The sequence below is a fragment of the Solea solea genome, chromosome 6 (genome assembly GCF_958295425.1).
Source record: "Solea solea chromosome 6, fSolSol10.1, whole genome shotgun sequence".
Lineage (NCBI taxonomy): Eukaryota > Metazoa > Chordata > Actinopteri > Pleuronectiformes > Soleidae > Solea > Solea solea.
In genome coordinates this window covers 4892783-4912680 of record NC_081139.1, presented here as the reverse complement: position 1 = coordinate 4912680, position 19898 = coordinate 4892783, and the positions used below count along the sequence as shown (strand labels likewise).

The window sequence follows — 19898 nt, the reverse complement described above, 5'->3', positions numbered from 1 at the left end:
TAGATAGATAGATAATGTATGTAGATAGATAGATAGATAGATAGATAGATAGATAATGTATGTAGATAGATAGATAGATAGATAGATAATGTATGTAGATAGATAGACAGATAGATAGATAGAGAGATAGAGAGATAGATAGATATTTTCTCTATTAAACAATTACTTGTTTAGTCCATAAGGCCAGTGAACTTCTAGGCTGGTCATGACGGGGGTCAAAGTAAAAAAGAAAACAGTCAAAATTAACTAAACTGAATTTAAAATTATATCCTGATAATCCATCATCATGATACTCTACATTTAAAATATCCAGGATGATGTTGCTCACCCTTTCAAAGTAAAAGTGTTTGTTTTGATATATAGTTCACGCAAAAAAAACCAAGACAGAAATACAATAGAATTGTTTATAATAACATGTAGACAATTGTATTTAAAACACTAGACACGATTATATTCAATTAAATATTGAGTTTAACACATTAAAAAATGTCATTAATATAACCGCACACACTCACAAAACATCCCAGTTTTCTTGATCACTTGAAAGTAAGTGCAGGGCCACAGAAAAGCTTGATAAACTACTAATTATCAAAATAGTGGACGATTAATCAAATAATCATTGCAGCCCTGGCCCCAATGAGCAGCTTGATCATTCCTCGTGATGTATTATGATTTTATTAAATGAAATGTGTCCTGTGTGCGATGTTTCTGACCCCCGTTGTGCAGAGAGACATTCTTTTCAGTCATCGCGATGGATCGGAATAATCGTGGCGGGAAATTGTTTACTGTACTAAAAACTTGAATTTGGCAAGAAACACACACACACACACCAATTAGTGAGAGTGAGTTTGACCTCTGCATTTAACCCATTCTTTATTACAACAGCAGTAGTGAACACACACACACACACAACCTGGGCACAGGGTGCCTTGGGATTGAACCCGTGACCTTTCCGACTATGATCCCAATTCCTATCCTCTTGGCCGTGGGTTGCAATTTTTGCAGCACAAAAACTATTAGGAAAAGAAACAAGTGTCTTTTAACGTGGGGTCAGAGGGCAAAAGAGCTGGGGGTCAACTTATCACTGATGATCTGTTAATGTGTGAGTCTGTAGTGAGCGATGACAGAAAGGTGGAATCACACAGTGAAAGAGCAGCTGTGAGACACGTGCACCCTGAAACACTCCATGTGTAACTTCCCTGCAACATTTACAGTCTCCTCTCAGTCGTGTTCGTTTCCGCTCTGCAGCGCACAGACGAACGCGGCGTTGGTTGAAATTAAAAGCCATGAAAAATGGGGTTTTAAGAGGGGGAAAAAAAATCGTCTCGGTGTTGTTGTGCTGAACAATTCCTCGCCTGCAGCACCCAGAAGTGAACAGCAGGCGACCCGGAAGGCTTGAAGTCCGACAGGGAGCAAGGCAGAAAGAGGAGACTAATCCTAAATAAAATATCCCTGCTGCTGCTGCTTCTCTTTCTCTCTCTCTCACTGGCTCAGGTACGTGTTTTCCTCCACACGCCTCTTCTTTATCTGCTCTTTCCCTCGCACTCGCTCGGCTGCTGTTCGGCTTCTGTCGTTGTCCACGGCGTTTGTGTTTAAGTCGTGCAAAAGTTGCAATTAAAAAAAGAGAGAAAAAAAAAAAAAGCGTTTGTGGCGCAGAGATGATGAAGACACATCTGCGTGTGTTTCTCGCTCGTGTCGATCGAATAAAAGCGTCCATTACGCGTCCGTGTTATTAACGCGGCGGCTGCACAGCGATCGGCAAAGGCATGGTGATTGTTGTAGGAAGTGTCAGGCGTTTTTTTTCTTTCTCTCCCCTCTCCTCCTCCTCTAGCCGGGCTATTCAAACCTGCAAATCAAAGTAAACAATCATCCGTGGGCTTAATGCAAACATGTCACATCTACGCGCTTCGCGAACGCGTCAACGAGTCCCGTCCTCTTTCCCCCCGCGACTTATCTGCTTCTAATATTCGGATCTGCAGAATATGGCGTCCCACTGCTTATAAAAATAAGACAGGGCTGCCATTTTTGTTTCCCTTTTGTCTGAAAATTTTTTAATAAACTGTCTGAGAATGTGGGAGAGGCGGCGGACGTGCAGGCGCGAGGCAGGCGCTGCATGCGCACGAGATCCATCTCATTTACAGCTGCTGTGCAACATCTGCTGCTTTTAAACAATGAGGGATAATTCAGGAACAACCGTGGAGTGGAAACTTAATGCCAACTTTTGTTTTAAAGATGGAGTACAGGAGGCCTCTTTCACAATTAGAACATTTTACCCTGATGCCATTTTAATGCTGATATTGTAAAATAGTATGGATGGGAATCTGTATCTGATACTGGTCAAAATCACTGGATCGGATATTGGACTGATAATAATGTAGAATCCAAAAATGGTACATATATGGCATATTTCACTATGCGCCGACTGTGAAAATGTAAATGACAATCGGCAAAAGCATTTTAGCTGAGTCATGTTTGAGCTGTTTGCTTCTCCTTTTTGGGAAAACCATATTTGTCACACAGTTGGAGAAATATCTTGTTAACAGCTTCATATGTTCATAAATGGTCTAAAATGACTGATATCGGTATCGGTAGATACTCGAGTTTTTGATATCGGTATCGATATTGGTATCGATACCGCTGGTAAATGGTTAATAAAAAGTCGCTCCCATCTGACTGCAAACATGTATTAATAATAATTTTGATGAATGAACAGCACAGAATTAAATTAGTCATAGTAGTATAGTTCATTTATTTATTATATTTTTTTTAAAAAAGGAAAATTGTCAGACGGAGAACAAATATTTTTAATTAACTGACTCCAATGATTCAGTTACATCGAAAACAACTGCTTTACAAGTCACTCGTTTGTGTGTGTCGCGTGTAAAATGAAGTCATGGTTATAATCCAGAATTAATCCACTGGTAACACTCGAGAGAATTCCATCAAGTTATCAAGTCCCTGGTTTTAAATGTGAAGTTAATTTTTGTCCAATGAAGTTGTCAAACACTGTTTTTAAGCTTTAAGTGACAGATTACAAGTCATTTCCATAGAGGTTGTCTTTTTATGCACTTTTGGATTATTGATGAATGATTCATTATGTATTCCTTCAGGTACAAAGAAAACACCAGACATTCTGTGGCTTCTGCCCCTTTTATTTACCAGTAATTTACATATGCATGATTCTACTTAGATGAATTGAGTAATTGTAATCAGCTTATAAATTATGACAGTTCTTCTATTTATATAAACAGATAAGCAGGTGATAAACAAATATGGAAGTGTCTTTTTCGTCTCTCTCTCTCTCTCTCTCTCAGTCCGCAATAAATGATTACAACACAAAAGTTTAGCACGCGTGCCGACAAAAATCAGATAAATCGTCGATAAATTAACATTCATTCATGGCAATGATGATAATCATAAAACTGCAACATGAAAGTAAACAAACGCGAGGGTAGATTTGAAAATACTGAGTCACTGTGTGTGTGTGTGTGAGTGTGTATTGATCTGAGTCATTTTTCTGAACGCAGAAAATGTGAATATTTTTCTGGTTTCTTTGCTCCGTGTAACAAAGAAATCATTAAAACCAAATGGTTTTTTTTGGTTTGTGAATTTGAGAACATGATCTTTTCCACGTTTGAAAAAATCGATCAACATTTTTTTGACATTTTGTGCACCGTTGCAGCCCTCGAGGAGTGTTTCATAATGTTCTTTGCTCTGGAAAAGGTAGTGGGTGTGGCTTCCAGACAACCGATTTGATGAAATATTTAAGCTCATGTGAAAAACCAAAACCTCTGGTACAAGAGGTTTAAATGTTTTGCCAGGGAAGTGCGACATATCGGCATGTGACACAGTGATGTCCCAGCAGCAGTCGGACCCCTGACCTTGGCTCCCAGGAGGCACAAAACCTGCAGGAAGTGAAACTGATCCCCCCCCCCCCACTGGCATCATTAGAGAACTATTTTGTGGGGTTTACTGTACGCTCGTACCCCTGGACGTATCACTTTTGTTTTTCTTGGCGTGGAGATGTGGAGTGTGTTATGCCTCCGCTAAGCCAAACAGACCTCGGAATGGCGGAGTATGCCAAAGCATGCAATGTTCAAAAAAAGACTTCATACAGAGTCAAAGAGGGAAGCTATGGAAAGAAAGGTCTTCAGATCCCAACAGCAAGCGAGCAGTTCAGCCTTAAAATGTAATGGCCTCTCTCTCTCTCTCTCTCTGTGGGCATAGTCTTCTGACTTGAAATGTGTTTTTTTTCAACTGCAATTTTAATATAGATTCTATGGGTGATGTATACACGGCAAAATATTTTAAAACCAGTTAAGTTAAAGTGGAAAATAAGCCTTTATTAGAACGGCTAACTCGTGTGGAAATCTTAAAACTATGCATCGTCATGTGGCGTCAAGGTTTCATTTTCAAACGGCACGGCACGGTTTAGGTCGGCTTTCCACTACAAAAAAGTACCTACTCAACGTGGGCGGAGTCATCATCATCACTGCGGTGACTTTGTTTTACATGCGACACACACACACACACACTCACACACACACAAACGAGTGACTAGTGACTTGTAAAGCAGTTGTTTTCAGTGTAACTGAATCATTAGAATCAGTTAAATTAAAACTCCACCTGACACAGTCACTGGACTGAAACACAGCGGCAGGGTTTGTGATGCCGCTCGCTAAATACACCAGACTTTGAGATTTTAGACATTTCCCATTTTTTTGTATTAAGTCTTTTTAACTGATCTACAGTTCGGCTTGATTCTTGTGCCCGCACGTCTCTTCCTGTGACGGCACTCTGACCAATCAATGGCCGGCAGTCTGGTGACATCACGCATAGTACCTGCTTAGCTCGCTTGGAACCTCGCCAGAGTGTGCCGTGCCGAGGCGAGCCGGTGGAAACACGCCATTACACTTTTCCGTTGTACCCACACAGTACAATGACAATAAAGGCTATTCTATTCTATTCTATTCTATTCTATTCTATTCTATTTATGACACCTCCTGTATATTTGAGTTCTTTAGAATCTCTGATCTTAGTTTTTTAACTGACCATGCCATCCAGGTCACACTGGACTCTGAATGGAGACTGTAAAGTTGCTCCTGTTTGCCCATAAACTCTTTCTTGCTCACTAGCCCTCGTGTCAAGGACGAGACAGACAGAGGATCATTTTTCAAGAGTAGTCCCCCCCTTTAAATAAGCTGTCAGACTCTCACTTAAACATCCTAAAATAAAAAATCCATACTGACATCACTCACGGTGTCACCTCAGAAAACATCCTCTCCGTTATCTCTGACGTTTTGTTTTGTGAAAGTATGAGGACACAAGGTTTCTTTTTGCAGGACAAGAACTAATAAGGGACGGCGTAGAAAACACTCGATCACAAGACTGGGACAAGTTATCTCAAGTCATTGCATCAAACAGTCAGCTGCTGCTTTGACACTCATTTTCTTACCCCTGTTAGGATGAACGATGCCAGGAAAATTAGTTTTCTGTTCTTTCTTTGTTGTTGTTTTTTTTGACACACAAGATTATCTACAGTAACTACCATTACCTTTTTGTCTGTATTCCAGGATGGCTGAATCTCGCTTTAATAATCCCTACTTTTGGCCTCCACCTCCTGCGATGACTGGTCAGGTGAGTGAATCAAAGTATCCACACTTATTTCTAAATACAAATTAATGTATTGTGTATGTGTATATATATATATATATATATATATATATATATATATATATATATATATATACACATATATATGTATATATACATATATATATACATATATATATATATATATATATATATATATAAAATCATTGTAGGACTAGTTTACCATTTTTTGCTCATCATCTCTCTGTGAGCTAAATTAAAATATTACATGTTATATTTCCTTATTCATCAGTAAGTCACAAGATTATTAAAGTACATTCAAAATAGATTTGGATTTAGATCTGGATCGCTGGTCACCTTTTCAGTGTATTTGAGTGGCAGTGAGGGGCCTTGACGGAGGTTTTTTAATCAAATATTCATCACAAATTAATACTTTTTCAAGCTTCGGGTACAAAAAAGTCCCTTAAACAGATTAAAAGGGCCAGTAGCAGTGAACGATTGGGGACCACTGGTGTGGAACATGTCATTTGTCGGCCATTAGAGGGAACCATGGTGTCACACTAACCTGACACTGACTGAACTGACCGTGGCTGTTCTCTTGTCACAAATGTTGTTTCCTGGCTGTCAGCTGGATAACCTAGTCTTGATCAATAAAATCAAGGAGCAGCTGATGGCGGAGAAGATCCGACCGCCGCATCTCTCCGCTGCCTCAGCCCCCTCCCAACAGCCCTTACTGGCTCCTCCCAGTCAGGTAGAGAGTGGCCAGCAGGGAATGACCAAAGCCCAGCAGATGCAGGTTCTGCACAGCCACAGCTCGTCTCAGCCTGATATCGCCCTGCACGCCCGGCCCACCTCCAGCTCAGTCACAGGTAAACTCACCATTTTCTATTCAACACGAGTCATGTTTATTATTATTACTGCAGTATTAGGTTGTCAGTATCCATGATTTGCAACTCCAAAGTTCACAGAAGACACCTGCAACTAGAGTTGCACGATACCCACGGTACCCCACGGTGCTAAATCGTAACGGTTCCTACTATACTAGAAATTCTACACGACGATACTACCATGGACTACTATACTACTGTCTTTGCCAGTTTTTGCTACATTGCGGCCGCCTCTACTCTCCTACTCTCTACTCCAAAAGTCGCATTTGGAACTATTTTGGCTTTAAACAAGGCACAGACGGTAAAGCAATAGACGATGGCTGTCCACTGTGCAGGCGCTGCCACCAAGCTATAGGAGCCAAGGGAGGGAACACGTCCAACCTCATAAAACACCTGCAGTGTCGTCACCCACATTTATATGTCGAATAGCAGGTTAGTATTGGCTAATATTAGGCTATATGCTCCGTGTACAGGCTGAGGAATGAAGAGGAGGAAGGATGTCAAAGTATAAAGCACATAGAAAAGGCATAAACATATAGTTTTCAGAATCAGTTCCTGTTTATTGTATTTTGTTTTCTATGGTTTATTATGTTGGAAAAGAAGCGTTATTGTCAAATAGATTTTTTTAAAAGACAGTGGATTTGTTATCCTAAGTTGATTATTTATATTAGTTAAACATGAATTAATGTGCAAAGGAAACTGAATGATTTTATATATATATATCTATATATATATATATATGAATATATATATATATATATATATATATATATATATATATATATATATATATATATATATAAAAATATGTTATATGTTTATCATGCACCAAACAACATTATAAGTAATTAATAAGTATTTATAACTTGTACAAATACATTGCAGTTCATAAAAATAATAATAATCAAAAAAGGCTGCAGTATCGCGATACTACCCAGAACCGTGATACTTTGTCTGGTATAGTATCGTGGTTACTCATTTTGGTATCGTGACAACTCTACCTGCAACCAGGTCCTACTGGTCTCATTGGTCCTATTTCTTCTTTAAATAGGAACATAATTTACAAAATTGACATCACGTCCTAAATTGGACACTTTAAATTGACCATAGGTGTGAGAGTGAAAGTGGATGGTTGTTGAAATTGGCGCAGCTCCCCCTGTGACCCTCATGTGGAGGATAAAGTGGTAGAAGATGGATGGATGGATGGATGAATGGATGGATGGATGGATGGATGCATCATGTTCTGTTGAAGAAGACCTTAAACTTGCTATTGAGACCATAAACTCCTCAGGACAATGTTAACTGTCATTAAAGTGTAAAGAAGTAGGTTCATTGTCCATTGATTTTCATTCAAACTGACAAACGAACAGCAGAGGCGCACCCTAGTGGCTATTCAGGATATTGTTGACCTCATCTGGCAAACCAGAAGACTGAAATACACCTAATACATAACTGAAATGCATAAACCAAACCTCTGTATCTAAGTACATGTCTTGTTTACATATTTCCTCATGCACTTCTCAACATATATTCTATTCTGTTAAGACATTACATTACATTTTAAAGAAAAACAGCAAAGACATAGAATAAATCAATAAAACATAGCAAAACTAGATAAATGAAGACAGAACGGGAATATGTTTGAATTGAATTCTTCATGTGTCTAACCTCTGTTGTTCCATTTTAGTGGTGGATAATATTTAAAAGCGAGTTTAGCAGCATCTGTGCTGCAGTGTCAGATAATCTGCTGATGTGACAGGAGATGTAATTTGCCGAGAAATGTTTTGTTTATGAATATTCAATTTAATAACATTGAAAAAGCTCTTGTCTCTGATGCTTTGTTCATGTCTGTGTGAGAAAAACAAAGGGAAATCTCAGCGCTGCTCATGTTGTCTGACGTACTGGATATGATTTATGAGTCTTTTTTGCATGAGATAGTGGTGTACGCTATTTAAATAAATGTTTAAGTATCTTAATATCGTCTTCTTTTTCTTTCCTTTTTGTTATATCTTTGTCAGGTCGCATTTTTGGGGACGTAAACTTGAATCTTGATGATAAGGCCGCTGTAAAGGCCAGAGGATTATGGGAAGACTGGCATCTGCGCCAACTCATTGATCATCCTTCGCGGACAAACCACGTCTCAGGTAACCACGGAGATCATGTCTTTTTTAACCGTTAGTGCTGCACCTCGGTAAATTAATGTGGGAATAATACACAACTCCTTATATGGACATCCTGGGGGGGGGTGTTTATAGGTCACATATTTAGGCTTTAAAAAATAATGTGTTTTTTCTGTCTTCTTATGTTATCTTGAGTCAAAGTTATGATTCATTTTAAATAACATTTTTAGTAGTGACATAAAGTCTTTTTTTGTATAAAAACAAGCCAAGTGAACTTTGTACTATGACACATTACCAAATTTCACAAATTTAATTCGAAATGTGCTGAAAAAGAAGAAGAATATAAGACACTCTGTACTGCACATTCTTATAGCCTCTGTATATACTTAATAATCACCATATCATTTCCAGTGGCTTCTGGATATCGTGTCAAACCGGTTGTTTATATTTATGCACCTACAAGGAGAACATGTAAATAAAAATATTCAATACAGTGTTAAAGTTTGGTTTTGCATCCTGATTCCTGAATGCTGCTTCTTTTTTTTATGCCAATTTTGTTGAGGCTTTTTTTCACAAAATAGTAAATTACACACGTCAGAAGGAGCTCCATCTCCATCTGGTCATAACTTCCTGGATGCCTTTGAGACGACCAATCACGGGCACAGTTAGATCTCAGTCACGCAGCATGCTGCATGCTCATTGGCTCACTGACGCAGATAAGATTAACCCCTTAGGTGCTGAAATGTAATATCAAATGATAACACTTTGGATAGATGAGGATTTTTGATACCCAGGCGGTGCCACAAAACACAGCTGAAGTTTCATACCCAGTTCGATTTTCTTAATCAGGTTTATATTGTTCGTTTCAGTGTAAACTAATAGCTCAGATACATTTACACTCTGCATTGACAGTGTTTTACTGAAAGGTTTAGATCAGTCAGGTCCAGGTTAACACTCAGCTGAGTTTTAAACTGCTGCAGATTGGAACTGATTGTCTTTGTAGACATATTTTGTTTCAAGGATTTCTTATAAATATTATTATTATTATTATTATTATTATTATTATAATAATAACAATTATTATTATTATTATTATTATAATAAAAAATAATTCCTTTAAAATATTCCTTGCTTTTGCAGTTTTTATGCCTTTGTGCCAGTGACAAAGTGACTAGACATGTTATGATTTTGGGTTGTCATATTAGCTACTATTAGCTATGATAAAAAAAAAAAAAAATGCAGTCTACACTGACTGAATGAATTTAATTGTTTTATTTTATTTGACTGTTCTATGCTTATTTAAAAGTTTAATACATTTACAGTATTATAGAAACAATTTATATCATTCTCAACCTTGTATCACATTCCAAACGCTTTTGATTTTTGATGGTTTGTTGTGAGTTAATGCTTCATCTGAGTTTTTAATGAAGATTGACTTAAATAGACCACAAATGAAAAAATGGGAGTTATTTTTCCAAATTGTTCAGTCGTTGTCTTACACTACATGTATATTATATGACACATGTGGATGTAAAGGGCAACTCGCTGCAGTTTATTGTTTCGACAGTTGAAGCCTTTCATTAGATATTTACTTACTCTTGAGTAATGTACAACTTCCTCTAATAGTAATAATAATAACAATAATAATAAAATTAATGATAAACTTTATTTGTATAGTACCTTTCATACAACGTATGCAGCGCAACGTGCTTCACAATAAAAGGAAAAGAAAATTAAATGTATGTGTTTTTATGTGACTGTATTTGTTTTATGTGTACACATGCATATTATTTAAATGTATTTATTTATTTTATCCCTGTTTTATTCTTTGTACAGCACTTTGGAAACCTTGTGTTTGTTTAAACTTGTGCTATATAAATAAAGTGGATTGCATTGGATTGGAAAAGAGATGCAAATAAAACAGTATAATACAACACATGGTGGAATAAAATAGGAAAAGGCTTGAGTCAAGAGGTTAGAACCCTGTTTTAACTTTAAAATAAAACAAAAGATGCAAATAAAACAGTGAAATACAACACAGGGTAAAAAAGGTGCTAGTTTTTCAGCCTCTAAACAATGATCATATTTTAATTAAATATTAATGTATATCCTCTGTTATTGTATGACCTTTATTCATTATTATTTTTTTTTACCTGCTGATTTTGAACATAAAACCTTAGTGGTCATTTATTTCACAGTAGATTACTTACTCTCCTCTTTTGCTCCAAACAGGTGTGGCACTGGCATCCAGAACAGGCAACCTCAACACCTCAGAGATCATCACCCCCAGCACGCCCACCTCGAGCTGCCACAGTCGGCTGGGCGGAGCTCCGACCCATCACCTCATCTCAGGGTTAGCCGGTGGCCACGGGATGGAGCTGGGGAAAAACTGCGAGGGGCTTGTGGGACTCCTCGGGCCTCCTCCGAAGGAGGAACGGGGCCGTAAGAAGATCAAAGCAGAGAACGGCTCGTCGCTGTTGGTGGTGCCATATCCAATCCTAGCCTCAGGCAATGACCAGTCCTGTGTTATCACTGCCAAAGAGGGAAAGACCTACAGGTGAATAAGGTTAATGTAGCGTCTGTGTCTGCTGTGTCACTTCTCTTGTTGCGTAGCGGCGGCATTAACTCTTCTTGTCTCTGTGTCTCCTCGACGCAGGTGTAAAATGTGTCCTCTGACTTTCTTCTCCAAGTCGGACATGCAGATTCATTCGAAAACACACACAGAGGCCAAGGCTCACAAGTGCCCTCACTGCACCAAGTCGTTTGCAAATGCGTCCTACCTGGCCCAGCACCTGCGCATACACCTGGGCATCAAACCTTATCGCTGCTCCTACTGTGAGAAATGTTTTCGCCAGCTCTCCCACCTGCAGCAGCACACGAGGTGTGACCTTTGAACTCATTGCATCGTGTTTCTGACAGTGGAGTTTGGGGTTTTAGGGGCATTGTTATGTTTCATGAAGTTTATTCTGTTGCTTCTTTGGTTAAAAAAATGATGTGATATGAGGTTATGTTATATTCCATCCACGTATAATATCCAAGCTTCAAATACACATGAAAATATTCTTGTAGGTGAGGATTTATAACTTTAACAGTTACATAACGGTCAAAAAAAAACCTTTCTAACACACACGTTGCGAGCCGGGGAATTACATGATCACTGCAAACTTACTAGTTTACAGTATATTGAACTATTCACTGTTAACATCAACACATGCCTTCCTGTTGAGAGCGCCTAAGACCCACGGGTAACTGTTCCCATTGTACACTGCAACATGTAATCCTGCATTAATCATTTAAGTAACTCCAAACTACAGTAAGTCAATATTGGCTCCTACAGGTTGCATGCACTATTTTTCCTGATAACCACCGATGACGTCCAGATGATTGATGACGCGGTGTAGTTACAGCGTAAAGTCCCCTATGTTGTCATTGTTAAACATGTTAAACTCGGGCTGAAATATTTAGTTTAAGGTGTTGTGATGTGATTTATGCAATGGTTTTGAATTGTGTTTAAGAGTTAAAACAAGAATCCGAATATCAACTAATGCATGGATGTGAACGTAAGGATATGTGAAATTTATTAGAGCTGCAACTAACGATTATTTTCATAATCGATTAATCTGTCGTTTATTTTCTTAATTAATCAGTGGTTGCAAAATGATTGACTTTTAATGATTTTGTTGTTACCCAGAGCAAAGAAATTAAGAAAATATTCCCATTTAAGAAGCTTAAACAATCGGAAAACTTGTTTTAATCATGTAAAAAGCTTCAAACCGATTATTCGATTATCAAAATAGTTAATTTAGTAGTCGATTAATAATTGATTCATCGTTTCAGCTCATGTAACAATCTGAGTTCTGAACAATAGAGCAGATACATTGCAGCCTTTGGGATTTTAAAAACGTTTAGGGAAGACTTTGGTGCAGAAAATACATTTTACAGTGTTGTTTTAAATCTCCAGTGGGATATTGTTTGTGTCACATTTCAGAATCCACACGGGGGACCGACCGTACAAATGCGCCCATCCAGGATGTGAAAAAGCTTTTAGTCAGCTCTCTAATCTGCAGGTAAAACATGAACTGTCTCCTCCTCCAACCATGTTTTACCACCATAGTGCGATTGTGAAGCGGTGTCTTTCATAAGCTGCAGAAAGTAGAACCTAACTTTGTTGTCTCTCTCTCTCGTTTTTCCCAAGTCTCACCAGAGGCAGCACAACAAAGACAAACAATTCAAATGCTCCAACTGTTACCGTGCCTATTCAGACTCTGCCTCACTGCAAATCCACCTGTCTGTCCACGCCATCAAAAACGCCAAGGCGTACTGTTGCAGCATGTGTGGCAGGGCATACACCTCAGTGAGTTGGACAATCTGAGCTCTGGATTCACTGCAGCAGTGTGGCCTCAAATAATAGTTTCCCTCTGGTTTTGCTTCCCCCAGGAGACGTACCTTATCAAGCACCTGGCGAAGCATGCAGTGGTGGAACACGTGATGTCGCACCACTCGCCTCAGCACAGGACAGAGTCCCCGTCCCTCCCTATACGGATCTCCCTCATCTGATCTCCTCACTCGTCTCTCGTCGGAGACGCGATATCTCAGCATTCCTTCAGAAGGACTTCAATCCGTAAATAGGTTCCAAAAATGTGCCAGATCGTTGTGAAGAGGAGCGCGACCTCCTTTCTTCTCTTGCTGACCAGATAGTATTATCGGAGACATCCAAAGATGATTTCTCAGCACTTTCAGGCCTAAAAATGACAGGCCAAAAAAAAAATGTCTTTTTCTATATGACAAAAAAAAAGAAAGAAAAGAAAAGGTTTTGCCCTAGGCAGCTACATGGAAAATCTTTTTTAACTTTGTGTGTTACATAAGTCTTTTTTATATGGTCCTTTATTTTCTTTACTCAAGCCTTTTTGAAAAACCAATAAGTATTCGCATCAGACAAAGTCTTCCTTTAGCCACGTGGCCAACTGAACATAAAGGTGAATGCTTAGATGATGTGTATTCTCGTACTGTATGCAGTATTGTGCCACTTTTTATCTCAATGTTTGCAATATTTCACCGTTTACTGTATGTGGCCATAATCAACACCTAGACCACCAGTTAACAATCTCACTCTAGTCATGCAACTTATATATATACATATACATATTTATATGTATATACATATACATATACATATATGTATGTATATAAGTTGAATGACTATATATATATATATACATATACATATATGTATATGTATATATATAGATATATATAGATATATATATATATATATATATATATATATTGCAGTGTTATGAAAATATTAAATTTAACATGGCCGAGTTAACGATACTCAAAATCATAGGCACAGTTAAAAAAAATCTTTCTCCAGTGGCAATTTAAAAAAAACGCACTACAAATATGTGATTTTCAGATTTTGCTTTCACAAATTGACGTAGGTTAAAGGAAACATTTAGGAAACATTAGTCAAAACTCTTTTATGCCCAGTACACCACCACCACAGCATTTTGTCATGTTCACAGATAAATAAATGGAAAAACTGAAAAGTTACACGACAACATGTTAGAAAGATGATCCCTCTGTTTGGTTTTCAGTCAGGTGTAACGGAAGCTTCGCCTTCCGTTTGCATATTTTTTCTTTTTCTGTTGTTTTCCGGACGAACACTTTTGCCATTTTATATGCGTTTAAGCCTTAACTTTGTTCAAACTCTAGGATCCACGTAGTCGTTTTGCCATCTTGCATTTGCCACGTTATCATCGCATGATTGACACTGTAAATAATCTATATTAACTGTCAGCCCGTTTATAATAAATATTTCTGTAATTACAGATGTCGGTGTAAGATGTTTGTGTGATAAGTTCAAGCCGGCAAAAATCTCGTCCTTTTCACACCTGAGGACTCAAAGTGAAGGCGAATGACATCTGCAAAAAGAAGCAGCGGTGCTTATGCAGCCTTATTGATAGTGATGACACTCGTTGCACTGATACCTCATCACAGGGGGGTCACACTCAATTACAGAGGGGGGCCGAAATGAAAAACTGTCCAAGTCGAGGGCCAGATGAGGTCAAATAACAACAAAAAGTTCACAACAGATGATTTTCCATTGTCCATTTCCCTCCGTCTTGCCTGATTTCCTCTGCTGTATTTCAGTAGCAACAACACGTATCTTCGCTTCTTAATAATTGGCTGTACTTGATCATTTTTACCAGACCTATAAAGCTAAAAGAGATGGAGCCAAATACATAGAGGGTCTGAGCCCCCCTCATAACCCCCCTTCTGGTTACGGCTCTGTGTTTTCAAAGTCATCATTTAATATATAGTTGAATGGTGGGCTGGATGTGGTCCACGGGCCTTGAGTTTGACACCTGTGCCTTATCATGTTGCCAGAAAGGTTGGGTTTCGTTTTAACAAAAGTGAAAATGTCCACAGGTGTGTGTTTACAGGGAAATGCAATTCAAATCTGTGGACTCAGGCAACAGCTCATCCACTGTGTCTACAGACACACAATTGCTGTCAATGTTTAACCCTTAGTGCTCAAGCAGGTGCACCCTTGGTAAATTGCCATGGGAGTAATACACAAATCCTGGGGGGATTTGTGTATTATGAAAGTTATGATTCATTTTTAGCAGTGATATAAAGGAGCAATCATTGTGCAGAAGTCACAAACTAGTGTAGTGTAGTGGTAAAGCAATGACGACACAACACAAAAAGTGTCTGTGCACATAGAATGTGCTGGATTTTCCGAACTAAACCCTTGATAGAGTAAACTCTGTACGGTAACATTCCCCTGTGTTTTCATATTTCTATGTGATGCAGGAGCAAGAATAAGTTTCCATGACCTCTTTTATCTGTAGTGGAATAATGTTTTCCATGCAAATCACATGTAAAGCCAATCACTGTCTGTGAACATGCACAAAGTATGCCCTGTTATGACCACAGTGACACATGAGTGGGGTTTGTGTGGCTGCAGGAAAGGAACACGAACAGCAAATGCAGAAACTACAAGTGTAAGTGCCCGATGTTCGTTACAGTCAAAACAAAAACAGAGGGTTTCTTTCAGTGCTAACGACGGCCGGTCCGACAATACAATGGACAGGTGAGTGAAAAAGCTGAAGTTCATCCTCGGTTGTTAGGAACAAGGCTTTGAAGGCCAACTATTGTAATAATTAGTGGTTTAGAAACGACCAAAGCTGTAATTCTAGAGGAAAGGTCTGAGCCCTTTTCAGAGACGTGCCAAAACCTGTGGATGTTGACGAGTTGACAGAAGAAAGACATTCAGCCCATGAAAGACAGCTCAAATCATAAAAATGCTATTGTTCTTGCTGGGTCCGATCCCTCTGACAGTTATGAGTCATAACACTTGCCCACACTCAAAGGTCAATAAAGCTACAGTGCGTAACTTTTACTCAAGAAGACCGGGGTTCGCGACCCGGTCGGAACAAGGGCCTTTCTGCATGGAGTTTGCACGTTCTCCCCGTGTGTGTGGGGGTTTTCTCCGGGTTCAAAAACATGGGGATTAGGTAAATTGGACACTCTAAATTGACCATAGATTGGCACAGCTCCCCGCGACCCTCATTCCTGTGCATTACTTGCATTCCTGTGATGCACACAGGAATTGAATTTAATTTAAAAGAACCGAAGAATTCTGCCAGTCAAAATAAATAAATGCCTCCCGCGCTGCATGTGCATACACACAAAAGCTCCCTCTGTCGAGTCTCATAGTTTTGTGGTTCACAGAGGCCGAATAATGACATCAGCATCGATGTTTCAAACGCCACCCCCTTCAAACTTCAAAGAGCTTTGGGCGTCTCTTATCAAATTCAGGTTGTTTGGTTTCACAGTTTTCTCGACGGGAAGCTTCAGTTCATTGTTTTGTGTATGCAACAGGTTGCACAAAAACCTCCTCTGTGTCCATGCAAAGCACCAAGCTACACATGACCTGCTTAGTAAAAACAGCAAAATATAGCTTCAGCGTTTGGTTACAAGAGATGTCAGAAAAAATGTGTGAGTCAATGATTGACTGATATTTACCAGTTGAATAAAAGCACACGATCAAAATAACCCATTTCTTTATACATGCTGGGTGTGCGCATAAGCAAATATTTGCTACCAGGCTTATATGGAAGGCTGTTTGTTGAATCATCTCAGCACTGTAAATAGGCCTAGGAGGAGTCGAGACTCTGGGTCTCGACTCTGCGCCTGCAGCCATGGCTTGCAGAAGAGTGCGGGCGCGAGCATGTACGGCATTCCTGTCTGAGTGTGACAACATTCTCACCTGGTTCAATTCAGGCCAGTGGAATGTTGCGATCTTGTGGAGGTCCTGTATTATACCGAACCTGTCGGGTCCCGTCGAGGAAGCCGGAGAAGCAGGAGAAAACGCACACGGGGAGAACATGGCCTGTGTTCCGACCGGGTCCAGAATCCGGGTGCCCGGGTGCTGCAAAGGCAAAAGTGCTAACTGCCGCTCATGTGATATTGCTTAAGTAAAAGTTACACACTGCACCTTTATTGACTTTAGAGTGTTGGCAAGTGGTACAACGTATGACTGTCAGAGGGATCGGACCCAGCAAGAACAACAGCATTTTTATGAGTGGAGCTGTCTGTTGCTGGTCAAACATAAGCTTCATTATCACACAATTGTGTTAGTTGTTCCTGTTCCGCACGAAAGTCATCTATATAGACAGTTTTTTTTGTGTTGTGTGACTTCTGCTTTATTCGCACGTAGAAACTACAACAACAGCTTTGTTGTGTTGCACAGGACACGGGAACAGGTTCAGACCACACTTTAAACTGCATATTCTCACACAACAGGGAGGGGTTTATTTGATCCCAAGCAACAGAAATCTCCATGGTCTCAATCTTAGACTGAAAATAAAATAAAGTCTCTGTTTATTGTGAACTGAGGTGTGAGATCATCGACTCTGTCGTGAATCATTTAACCCACTGACTCGGATCATGCAGGAAGAGACGCTGATCTGCAGCGTAAAGGTTAACTCTTCCAGCAACAATCTTATTGACAATGGGTGGTCGGACTTCACTATTTGTACTGCAATACAATTGAAATCAAAGCCACCCACTGTCAATGAGATCGTTGCTGGAAAGGTTTTAACCTGTCCTACACTTTACTTGCATCTGTCGAACTTGCTTGTGTGTGTAAAATCGTCCGGTCCGTTTTTAAATGGCTTTATTTGATATTGATGTTCAATATTTATTTATTTATTTCGTTTCATTTTCTGAACAGGCCAATAATGTGTGTACGTAGACAAAATAGCATCTAAATCTCGGGGGGTAAACGGAAAGACGCTGAGTTACACTTTTACGCCCCTCTCACCTTAAAAACTCACAATCCAACACAAACTAATGTGTTAAATCCATTAACTTACATTTCTCAAAGGTCCACAGTCCAGTTTTGTGTGTTTTTTAAACATGTAGCATATTTGTATTTTTGAATGTTCCTCTTTGATTGTATTGACTCTCCTTCATTTAAACAGTCTCTGCTTTTATCCAGAGCAACTTACAAGGAAATTGAGTACAATCAGCCAGAGGTGGAATTGAACTTGCAACCATGATGTCTTAGGTTAAGTTTGAACACGATTACATGCAAAAAATGAGTCTGCATGCAATCAGAACTTTGGCTAGTTGACTAAAGTATGGAAAACAATAGTATAATGATCTGAAAAATGGACAAACACTTAGGATTTTATTTTAGAACAGAGAGTACAGCTCAACATAATGTACCTATTAAAATATATCTGCATATTATGTGATGTTTTATTGTAACAGTAGTTCATTTGAACTAAAGGACAATAAACCATAAAAACTGACTGGAGTTGTTAGATCAATGTCCCTGGCACTAAAAGAAAGATGTATGTTGACACTTTAACTCTTGTGACCTAATTTGGGAGATTTTAATTATAGGTTGAAATGATCAAAAACTGTGAACATAGCACATCTACACACTCAAAACACATCACATTGCAACATGTGAGTTGTAAGCTTGTAGATCTGCAATTTAGTGTGAAAGTATGAGATGAAAGTATAAAACAGGGTTTAATGGTTAATAAAATAGTATATGAATATGGTTATTGTTTTCCAATACTTGTGCTTTATCTTATGTCAAGTAAAGTTCATGGACAGTTATAACTGTTCTGAACCTTTTATTTGAGTTAATGATTATTCCCACCAGTTTACTCATCACAGTATCACCTCCTTCACATGGTCCACACTGTTGTACCAAATCTGTCCATTTAAGCAGTTGTATGAATTTGTATTATTGATATTTTTGTCTGTTGAAAATGAACTGAAGTCAATGGAGTTACATCATAGCATGATAAAACATTTTATTTATTTATTTATTTATTTTAATGTATTTCTGTTCATTCATTTCATAAATGTGTCTTTCCTGACACCACAGTTGTTGCAGTTAATGTAACGCATTCTGTCTTTTATGTTTTCACTGAAAAAGACAAATGCCTGTCTGAAGTCACTTCTGCTATGTCTTGAAGACATTAAAGACTGGATGTCTCTGAACTTTTTAAAATTCAATGAAAAGAAGACAGAAGTGATGGTGTTTGGTCTGAGCGGCTCTAGTAAAGTCCCCCCCACCCCCCGCTGACTTCGGCCCTTTGGCACAATATATGAAGCCAGTAGTCTCAAACTTGGGTTTTAAGATAGACAGTGATTTTAAATTGGACCGGCAAATTGGTGCAACAGTGAAGTCCAGCTTCTTTCACCTGAGGCAGCTGGCAAAGGTGAAGCCTCTTCTTGCACATAAGCACTTTGAAGCAGTAATCCACGCCTTCATTACATCTCGGCTGGATTACTGCAATGCACTCTACCTTGGAGTCAGCCAGTCCTCCCTCACACGTCTCCAGTTGGTCCAGAACGCTGCTGCTCGCCTCTTAACTGGTGCGCGTAAGAGTCAGCACATCAGTCCTATTCTGGCCTCCCTCCACTGGCTGCCTGTGCATTTTAGAGTCCATTTTAAGATTCCTTTATTTGTTTTTAAATCTTTAAATGGTCTCTCCCCGCTTTACCTCTCTGAGCTTCTCCATCCCTACACTCCTGCTCGGTGTCTCGGGTCAGCTGACCAGCTGCTCCTGGAGGTACCGAGGTCAAAGTGGAAGCTCAGAGGGGAAAGAGCCTTTTCCATTGCCGGTCCCAAACTTTGGAACGTCCTCCCGCTCCACATTAGTCAAGCCCCCTCACTGTCCATTTTTAAAACTCATCTGAAAACCCATTTTTATTCCTTGGCTTTCAACTCAGCATGAGACTC

The 19898-nt window shown here is 39.1% G+C and overlaps 1 protein-coding gene across 3 annotated transcripts; it reads left to right on the top strand.

Annotated features, from left to right (window-relative positions):
- The first annotated feature begins 1268 nt into the window (after positions 1-1268).
- znf362a (zinc finger protein 362a) lies at positions 1269-14451 on the top strand. 3 transcript variants are annotated; one of them, XM_058632840.1, is made up of 9 exons: positions 1269-1494; positions 5574-5637; positions 6281-6482; positions 8519-8644; positions 10853-11177; positions 11277-11501; positions 12609-12687; positions 12816-12974; positions 13058-14451. In XM_058632840.1, exons 2-9 carry the CDS (start codon positions 5575-5577, stop codon positions 13175-13177), a joined length of 1299 nt encoding a protein of 432 aa, XP_058488823.1. In that variant the 5' UTR covers positions 1269-1494; position 5574; the 3' UTR covers positions 13178-14451. The 3 variants fall into 3 exon arrangements, with proteins under 3 accessions (XP_058488823.1, XP_058488822.1, XP_058488821.1); XM_058632839.1 differs by having other exon boundaries at positions 6275-6482; XM_058632838.1 differs by having other exon boundaries at positions 6242-6482.
- Positions 14452-19898: the final 5447 nt, after the last annotated feature.